Source organism: Mixophyes fleayi, chromosome 5 (assembly GCF_038048845.1).
Source record: "Mixophyes fleayi isolate aMixFle1 chromosome 5, aMixFle1.hap1, whole genome shotgun sequence".
In the NCBI taxonomy this organism is placed as follows: domain Eukaryota; kingdom Metazoa; phylum Chordata; class Amphibia; order Anura; family Limnodynastidae; genus Mixophyes; species Mixophyes fleayi.
The window spans coordinates 31,239,434-31,249,988 of NC_134406.1; the positions used below are offsets into that span (position 1 = coordinate 31,239,434).

A 10,555-nucleotide genomic window follows, 5' to 3' on the forward strand; every position below is an offset into this window, starting at 1 on the left:
ATGAAACACTAAGGGCTAGATTTACTAAACTGCGGGTTTGAAAAAGTGGGGATGTTGCCTATAGCAACCAATCAGACTCTAGCTATCATTTTGTAGAAGGCACTAAATAAATGAAAGCTAGAATCTGATTGGTTGCTATAGGCAACATCTCCACTTTTTCAAACCCGCAGCTTAGTAAATCTAGCCCTAAGTTTCTATCATTCTGCATAGTGTCAGCTTTCCATTAACTAACCCAATACTTTTTAGATAGCAATATACTTGTAATGTGATATATATATATATATATATATATATATATATATATATATATATATATATATATGAAAATGGTGTCTACCATGGGATATACCGATGCTGATAACAATGTAACACGTTTTCTGATCACTATGTTCTTGTTCATTCAGTTGTTTCATGTTATTCTCAGTCATACTGACTAGATCTTCTATAGCCCTGGATAGAATAGTTATACTTTGTCTAACATGGAGATGCATGAAATCAGTGGCTGGAATAGCCACAATGTATGCGCACTGCCATAAAGCGGGACAATGTCCAGAATGTATTAGGGCGTGCAGTCCAGGACTGTACAAGTTAAAGAGCCTTTATATGGTGACAGTTAGATTTGTGAAATCCCAGTGTGCTCATTGTCTTCTATACAAGCAGCGACTGGCTGTTGTCTTTCTTCTTGACCTCCCTCGTATGCTAGGAAAGGGATGCACGGAGGGAGCAGCTGGGCGTCCGAGCTGCAGCTACCTGTGTGAATGGGGAGGGGGGCGTGGTGGGCTCTGTCCTCCCAGCACATGTAGGTGTTTAAATGGCCAGGGGGTGCAGCCCTCTGATTGGCTGTGGGCTGGGGGTAAAGGCACGCGTCTGTGGATGTAGTTATAAGAATCCTCGCGTGTCTAGTCTTTAGACCAGCAAGTCCTCAACCTGCAGAGAACCACCAGGGACCAGACCACTGCTGGGCAACAAGGGGCCACCATGGACACAGTGCTGGAGCAGTTCACAGGGCTGGAGTCCTTCCCTTCCCCTTACTTTAATGAAGATGACTTCTTCACTGACCAGTCCTCCAGGGACCCCTTGGACGCAGATGACTTCTTAGAAGATGATGTGGACTTCTTGACTGGTCAGATCCAGGAGTACTATAAGGACAGCCGGATACTCCATGGGGAAGACTACTGTGATCCAGGCAATTTCTCCTTCTCCTCCTCCTCCTCGGGCGGCTTCCCCTATGACAGCGGAGACCTGTCCCCAGGAATGAAGGGGGGCAGCTCGGCTGCGAAGCGGAGACGGAGGATCAGGTCTGATACGGAGATGCAGCAGCTGAGACAAGCAGCCAATGTACGGGAGCGCAGGAGAATGCAATCCATCAATGATGCCTTTGAGGGACTGAGATCGCATATCCCAACGCTGCCCTATGAGAAGAGACTCTCCAAAGTGGACACTCTGCGTCTGGCCATCGGCTACATCAACTTTCTCAGCGAGCTGGTGCAGTCTGATCTCCCACTGAGGAACCCCAACACAGAGAGCTCACTGCAGCCTAAGAAAGTCATCATCTGTCACAGAGGCACAAGTGAGTACTGGGAAGATTAGGCAACCTGTGGCTCTCCAGCGGATGTGGAGCCACAAGCCTTATGGCATACTGTGACTTGTAGTTCCACAATCGCTGCTTAGCCAATATTTGTCAAAGCCTGTATTAAATACATTCTCTAGTTATATAGTGTGGCCTGTGTATCCACCCTTCATGTCTGGTAACTGATCATCACTGCTCGCAAAGCAACTAGAGATATAATGAGTTTTTTTTAATCAGTTAATGTAATTGTGTCAAGCAGCTGGATGCTGACAGTCTTCATTTTAACGCAAAGTAGCATTGTAGCAACATTGTAATAGTGAGCTATAGAGGCTGACGACGATCCTTGGTCATGTTGAAGATGTAATGATAAAATATTATATTAAGGCTTTGATAACTAACGTGATGTTTCTCTCTTCCACCCTCCCAGGGTCGCCATCTCCCAGTGACCCAGATTACGGGTTGCCCCCTCTAGCCGGACATTCTCTTTCATGGACTGATGAAAAGCAGCTCAGAGATCAAAATATTGTCAGAACGGCCAAAGTGTGGACCCCTGAGGACCCCAGGAAATTAAACAAATCATCACTAAACAACATTGAAAACGAGCCCCCTCTGACAATGTGCCTGGACATTTGAAGTGCACTTTCTGAAACCCATGTAAATCCACGCATGTACATAAATCTGTTCATAATTTATATTGTGCAATTTAATTTATACTATCTGTATCATTCGAATGGCAATCAAGTTTAAATTTATATATTTATTATAATCTGCTTTGATAGACCTGGAAATTGAATGTATAATTAATATTTTATTTAATTTGATATATGCAAAGACATCACCTGTTGTTAATAAAATAATTTATTTTTTATATTTTTCTCTTTGAATAAATGTGTTTTTTTTTATAGTATACGAGTTTGTGTTGGCTTTAATACTATCTGAAGGTATAAGGCACCGTGGTAAAGTTGTGTTCAAAGTAGGGAGTAGGAGAGGACTATAGAACACTCAGAACGGAGGGAAGATTTGTAGCTCTGGATATATTGAGTTATATACAGTTGATATCAGTTGCAGAATAACTTGACTTACGACTATAGCTCCACCATCGCCATCTCCTAACCTTTGGCTATGGACGTGGGCACATTAAATGCACTCTATCTAATTTATATTTAGGGCTAATTATGGATTTAAGAAGGGTATATTGTCATCTATTTCCAGTAGATAAAAATCTAGCAGATTTGCAGCTATATTCACTGCAAAATATCTCCCTCATCCTCACTTCTCACTATGCTGCAAAACAATAGTTATCTCTAATGTCACAAATTATCTGACAGTGTGTCTTTAGCTGAGAAGGTCTGCAGTAGACCCAGTGAATGGAGCAAGATGTATTGTTAGGCAAGTCTTGATTGCTGTGATGGGATATTAATAAAACAGAAAAAAAAGAAACTAGATAATGTATTTCTGCAACATTGTTTTAAGTACACTAGCCTCTAATCTATACAATATATAGGGGGTTATTTAGCAACAGTTCTCTTTTACCTGTCTAGTGGAAGTTAGTTAGACAATGAAAGCTAATATCTTATTGGATGCTATGTTTTTAGCACATAGTTATGGGCAGCACGGTGGCTTAGTGGTTAGCACTTCTTCCTTATAGCGCTGGGGTCATGAGTTCAATTCCTGACCATAGTGTTTTCTGTGTGGAGTTTGTATGTTCTCCTCGTGTTTACGTGGGCTACCTCCGGGTGCTCCATTTTCCTCCCACAATCCAAAAACATACTGGTAGGTTAATTGATTTGAATGAGTTCTCTGTACAGCGCTGCGGAATCAGTGGCGCTATGTAAATAAATGGTGATGATGATGATGATAGGTTAATTGGCTGCTATTAAATTGACCCTAGTCTCTCAAGTGTCTGTGTATGTTAGGGAATTTAGACTGTAAGCTCCAATGGTGCAGGGATTAATGTGAGGGAGTTCTCTGTACAGCACTGCGGAATTAGTGGCGCTATATAAATAAATGAAGATGATGATAGTTGCACTTTGAGCAATGTTAGTAAATAGCTCTCAATAATATTTGTTTTCATGGTAGTGTCCCTTCAGCCTGCCAAATGCATTTCTTGGACACCTGTATGGAACCAAATACATTGAACATATATAGCATAAGCCCCACAAAATGATCATGTTAAAAATAATCATATACTATTTTAAAATGAAGTCATTGTGATCTCACTTCACCATCCAATGAGTTAATGGCCAGATGCACATATCAAGGGAGGTGTGAGAGAGATGAAGACTTAGGGCCTGATTCATTAAGGATCTTAACTTGAGAATCTTCTTATTTCAGTCTCCTGGACAAAACCATGTTACAATGCAAGGGGTGCAAATTAGTATTCTGTTTTGCACATAAATTAAATACTGACTGGTTTTTCATGTAGCACACAAATACTTGATAGCTTATTTGTACACTGAAATTAAAAGTTGATATTTGTGTGCTGCATGAAAAAACAGTCAGTATTTAATTTATGTGCAAAACAGAAAACTAATTTGCACCCCTTGCATTGTAACAGGGTTTTGTCCAGGAGACTGAAATAAGAAGTCTCTCAAGTTAAGATCCTTATTGAATCAGGCCGTTATTGTATAAGTATACATTGTATCTATGAAAATATACAGTGACGGCTGCTGAAACCTTGTTTTAGCGATACTGGAGCCATGTGACAGCTTACACTTCTTTATACAGTAGTTACAAGTAGAAAGAACAATATGAACTGACTTACACAGTATATCAGGGTAGATCAAGAGATAAAAACAGGTGTAGTAAATAGGTAATAAAAGGGTTAATTTGAATGGTATATGTCACTTGTCATATTAGTCCCCATGCTCTAGTGGCAGCTAGACTACATCTGTATCTGTAAGATGTGTTATAATTACAAGTTCATATAGTATTAATAAAAGCACCATTTAATATACACTATGGGTCTCATGTAGAGTCGGACGCAAATTCTGCCTAAAACACAGACAGAAATTTACATGCAATAAAAAGACAGATTTTACACGGGTATGTTGATCCAGACGCATCTCAGCTGATTGTTATCACTATCACGTCATAACTTAACTTAGTGATCGAGCACTCACAAGTTTCCTGTCTCAGGACAGACGCCTGTGTGTCTGAGTCTCAGTCTATATTAGTTGCAATATGCCCCAATACACCCTTATACGCCCCACCATCCCTGTTCCGCCTCTTGAGTCATAAGAGGCCGCAAGCGGCCATAATTCCTAGATGCGATGTTTCTGAACCGTCTAATATGCATTTATGGTATAAATAGCTCTTTTAAACATTATGTTGTCATACTTTAAGACACTAGGCTGGCTAATGCCTGATTGTGGGTGATAACGTTGTGTGTGTAGTGACTGGAGAGTGGTATATAGGCTTGATCATTTGCTGTGTTTGGGATCTCTCAACTTAAGTGCAGAACGGGCGAGAAGGTAAGATTCCTGCAGCGGCACATGGAACAAGAGCTGGACAGAAGAGGACGCTGTCTTAGGTGCAAGGCTTGGGGTGCATATACATCACAGAACTCACTCAGTTTGAATTGTTTTGGATACCAGCAGGAGAGCTATGCTTCTGGTATAAGGTCTGCTCTTGAGTGTAACCAGCAAACACGATTACCTACTTTTTAATAGGTTATTATATGTATTTCCGATCATGAAACATGGAATTATTGTGCACAGTACTAGGACATGTGTATTTGTGGAGGAAGAGTATGAGAAAAATCCATTATACCTTTTTGCCTTGGGTGGCAAAATACTTTGCCCTGACATAAGGTTGCAGAGCCATAACTGTGACAATGTATGGAGCTGTGTGTGGTGGCTGAGATAATTACTGCACTATGGGGTCTATTTATGACCCTTTGTTTTTTTCTGTAGAAACTTTTCAATCCTCATCGCATAGATGCGGATTGAAAAGTTTCTCATATGTATTAAAAATCAACACAGGAACAGCCGTTCCGAAAAACGGCTGCTCCTGTGAAGTCTTACACTTACCTAACACTGTATTCTTCTCTTTTCCTCCCTCTGCGGTGCCGATCGTCCCTCTTTCAATCCCTGTGCGCATGCGCCAACCGGTAAACTCGGGCATGCGCACAGAGATTCGTGTCTGCAGGAACCTAAAGCATGTGATGGAGGGATCATGTGATCCCTCCACACATGCGCTGTGCAGCTCTGCTCGTCAGAGCAGCGCTGTTTTCAGTGTAAAGTTTCAATTATGTTAATGTATGCCAGCTTCAGATGGCGTACATTAACAAGTAAAAAAAAAAGAAATATTTCACCTGCCAGTTTTTAATACATAGCGTTACTGAGCACTCCCCATACATTGTTATGGGGAGTGCTCAGAAAAACGCTAATGGGTGCAAAGCAGCAGATATCTCCGATATCTGCTGCTATGCTAGATTAATACATAGGGATTTTAACGGTAAAGCCCCGAAAACAACGTTTTCGGGGCTTTACAAGGGGGAAAAACTTTAATAAATAGACCCCTATATCTTTTCATTTCTATGGATTATAGGATTTAGTTTAGATTTATTAATAGTAGACTCAATAAAAAAAGAGTTGCCGTGGCATTTATAGAAGAGGACGTGAGCAAGGGATCTGGGTGGATGGGTTGGTGAATAGTTCACATGGATAAGTATGGATAGGTTGGGAAATGTAGTAAAGAGATATGAATGTATAAGGTAGGGATTGTATCACATAGAGATGTATGTATAGGTTGGGAAATGTAGTAGAGGGAGTTGTATAGATGGGCTGGGGAATGTTGAATAGGGAGATGTATGTATAAGTTGGGGAATGTAGTACAGGGAGATATATGTATGGATAGGTTGGCCAGTCTGTGAATTGTAGTACTTTGTAATGTATGAATAGGCTGGGGACTGTAGTAGATTGAGGTTCGGAAATGCTGTAGAGGGCGATGTATAGATAGGCTGCGAATGTAATACATGGAGAAGTATGTGTATGTTAGATAGTCTGGGAATATATGGATAGTTTGGATAGGGTGAGAAACGTAGCACATTATAATGCATGGATAGGTTGGGGAATGTAGGCACTAAAGGGAAATGCATTTATAATTTGGAAAATGTGCTACAGGGATATATATTTATATGTTGGGGAATGTGAGATGTGTGAATGAGTTGAGGACTATGCACAGGGAGATGTATGGATTGGTTAGGCAATATAGTACAGGCAGATGTATGGATAAGTTAGGCAGTATAGTACATGGAGATGTATGGATAGGTTAGGCAATATAGTAAATGGAGATGTATGGATGGGGTGTGGAATGCAGTAAAAAGGGATTTATGGATAGGTTGGGGATTATAGTACATGGAGATTTATGGATAGGTTGAGGAATGTAGCATAGGGATATGTATCGATGGGTTTGGGAATGTAGTGCCAGGAGATATATGTAAGTTGGGGAATGTAGTACACGGAGATGTATGGATGGGTTGTGTCAGGCGCCGTCTCCGCACTGACACTTGATGCAGGAGATGGACGCCTGCACCTTCTCAGCAACCACATCCTGTTGCCTAGCAGCGGGACGCTATCTCTGCTCTCCTGTCTGCAGCCACCATGTCTTACCGCCAAAATCTCCCTAACCCTATCAGGAGGCACCTTAGGGTATATAAAGCAGCCTCGGACACATGTCTAGTGCCAGAGAATTTGGTCTTCAGCCTTGCTCCAGCGTTTGTTCCTGTGTTGCTGTTATTTGGATTCTGACCCCGGCTTGTTCCTGACTTCTCCTTTGGTTCCTCATTCTGGCTTAGAGTGATATTTGGTATTGACCCGGCTTCCTGACCATTCTCCTGCTTCTGATAGTAAAAGTATTTTATATTGGATTCGATAGTTTTATGATAGGCATGTGTGTGAAGTGAGGAAGCTCTATAATGGGCATTTGTGTGGAGTGATGAAGTTCTATGATGGACATGTGTGTGAAGTGAGAAGTTCTATAATCGGCATGTGTGTGAAGTGAGAAACATCTATGAAGGGCATGTGTGTGAAGTGAGGAAGTTCTATGATGGGAATGTGTGTGAATCGAGGAAGTTCTATGATGGATAGGTGTGCAAAGTGAGGAAGCTCTATGATGGACATGTGTGTGAAGTGCGGAAGTTCTATGATGGGCATGTGTGGAAAGTGAGAAAGCTCTATGATGGACATGTGTGTGAAGTGAGGAAGTTCTATAATTGGCATGTGTGTGAAGTGAGGAACATCTATGAAGGGCATGTGTGTGAAGTGAGGAGATGTATGTTGGTGCAGCTCTGTTGATGGTCTTGTAGGTTAGTAAAAGTATTTTATATTGGATTCAATAGTTTTATGATGGGCATGTGTGTGAATCGAGGAAGTTCTATGATGGATAGGTGTGCAAAGTGAGGAAGCTCTATGATGGACATGTGTGGGAAGTGCGGAAGTTCTATGATGGGTATGTGTGGGAAGTGAGAAAGCTCTATGATGGACATGTGTGTGAAGTGAGGAAGTTCTATGATGGGCATGTGTGGGAAGTGAGAAAGCTCTATGATGGACATGTGTGTGAAGTGAGGAAGTTCTATGATGGGCATGTGTGTGAAGTGAGGAAGTTCTATGATGGGCATGTGTGTGAAGTGAGGAAGTTCTATGATGGACATGTGTGTGAAGTGAGGAAGTTCTATGATGGGCATGTGTGTGAAGTGAGGAAGTTCTATGATGGGCATGTGTGTGAAGTGAGGAAGTTCTATGATGGGCATGTGTGTGAAGTGAGGAAGTTCTATGATGGGCATGTGTGTGAAGTGAGGAAGTTCTATGATGGGCATGTGTGTGAAGTGAGGAAGTTCTATGATGGGCATGTGTGTGAAGTGAGGAAGTTCTATGATGGGCATGTGTGTGAAGTGAGGAAGTTCTATGATGTTGCATGTGTGTGAAGTGAGGAAGTTCTATGATGGGCATGTGTGTGAAGTGAGGAAGCTCTATGATGGATAGGTGTGTGTGAAGTGAGTAGGCTGTAGGCCACAGAATTGTATGAGATGAATACAGTGGTAGATTATAGGGAGTTTGGGGCCGTAGTCCAGGGTCAAGGCTGTGAGGGAGATTTCCCAGAGATTCCACTTTTACAATCAGTGCTGCAATTCTGAATTGGATAAAACATAAAGTAAACTTTGCTATAAATTCCAAGAGCAATATTATAAGGAGAGGCAACCAAGCTTCTGACACTTATGTCATATGCATTAACTGCATTATGTCATCCCTTTGCCTTCCCCTACTATTATTATTCCTTATGGTATCGGCTAGTTTCCCTTTGTGTTAAGGAGATATTGATGTGACTTCACCATATCATGTGACTACTCCCATCACATGATACACAGACTGCAGGTAAATAAAAAGGCATGTGGGGCAGAACAGATGAGAAGGGGCACAGACTGGCAAGGGAGGGGCACGCTAGTCACAAATGTGTAGAGTGGGCATGTGAGTTACAAGGAAGTGAGGAGTAGGCATGTGGAGCAGAAGCAGGTGAGAGGTGGGCATGTGAGGCACAGAATGGTGAGGAGGGGGATGTTCCTTACAAGCAGGTGAGGATGGCATGTGGAGCTTAAGTATGTGAGGAGGCATGTGGCTGTGGGGCACAAGCAAATGGGGAGGGGGCATGTGGGCACAAACTAGTGAGGAAGGGGCATGTGCAGTACCAGTTAGTGAAAATTGAGCATATGGGGCACAAGTAGGTAAGTAATAGGCATGTGGGTAACAAATATTTAGTTAGGGACTAGGCATGTGGAGCACAAACCAGGGAGGAGTGGGCATGTATCCACAGAATGGTGAGAAGGTTACATGTAACCACAGAATGGTGAGAAGGTTACATGTAACCACAGAATGGTGAGAAGGTTACATGTAACCACAGAATGGTGAGAAGGTTACATGTAACCACAGAATGGTGAGAAGGTTACATGTAACCACAGAATGGTGAGAAGGTTACATGTAACCACAGAATGGTGAGGAGGGATGTAGGGTAGAGACTGGTGAGGAGGGGTCATATAGGGTATACAATGGGCAGGGAGATGTGTGGAGTGATAAGTTTAGGGCAGGTGGATGTTTTTAGTGAGTAGGTTATGTGGTATGAATGGTTTGTACACAGGTAGCTGTATGTGGTGAGTACGTTCCATGGCAGGGAGCAGTGTAAAGTGTTTAGGATACAGGACAGGGAGCTGTACGGAGTAAGTAGGTCACAGGGCAGGGAGCTGTGTTTAGTGAATAGGTTATGTGGTATGAATGGTTTGTACACAGGTAGCTGTATGTGGTGAGTAAGTACCTTCCATGGCAGGGAGCAGTGTAAAGTGTTTAGGATACAGGACAGGGAGCTGTATGGAGTAAGTAGGTCACAGGGCAGGGAGCTGTGTATAGTGAGTAGGTTATGTGGTATGAATGGGTTGTACACAGGTAGCTGTGTGAAGTGAGTACGTTCCATGGCAGGGAGCAGTGTAAAATGTTTAGGATACAGGACAGGGAGCTGTATGGAGTAAGTAGGTCACAGGGCAGGGAGCTGTGTTTAGTGAGTAGGTCACAGGGCAGGGAGCTGTGTTTAGTGAGTAGGTCACAGGGCAGGGAAGGTCACAGGGCAGGGAGCTGTGTTTAGTGAGTAGGTTTGGCTAATTAGGAGTTATTTGGTGTAAGTGGGTTACATGCTAGAGAGCTGTATGTAGTGAGTAGATGGCAGCCCTGGTAGCTGTGTGGAGTGAATACTTTGCATTGAGTGGAGTGATAAGTTTAGGGCAGGGAGCTGTGTTTACTGAGTAGATTTGGCTAGTCAGGGGTTATGTGGTATAAGTAGGTTTTATGCCAAGAGCTGTGTGAATTGAAAATAATCCTTTGAATAACGAGGGTCATCGTCGTTGAATATATAACAATACACATTGGTGTTTGCAGTGTTCTGTCTGTGTGTGCTACACATTACAGCTCATACCATGCTCCTAGTACTACCTCACCACGT

At 42.4% G+C, this 10,555-nt stretch overlaps 1 protein-coding gene across 1 annotated transcript; it reads left to right on the forward strand.

The window, feature by feature from the left end:
- The first annotated feature begins 978 nt into the window (after positions 1-978).
- On the forward strand, positions 979-2,233 carry PTF1A (pancreas associated transcription factor 1a). Its single transcript, XM_075211227.1, has 2 exons — positions 979-1,570; positions 1,998-2,233. Exons 1-2 carry the CDS (start codon positions 979-981, stop codon positions 2,201-2,203), a joined length of 798 nt encoding a protein of 265 aa, XP_075067328.1. The 3' UTR covers positions 2,204-2,233.
- The last annotated feature ends 8,322 nt before the right edge of the window (positions 2,234-10,555 follow it).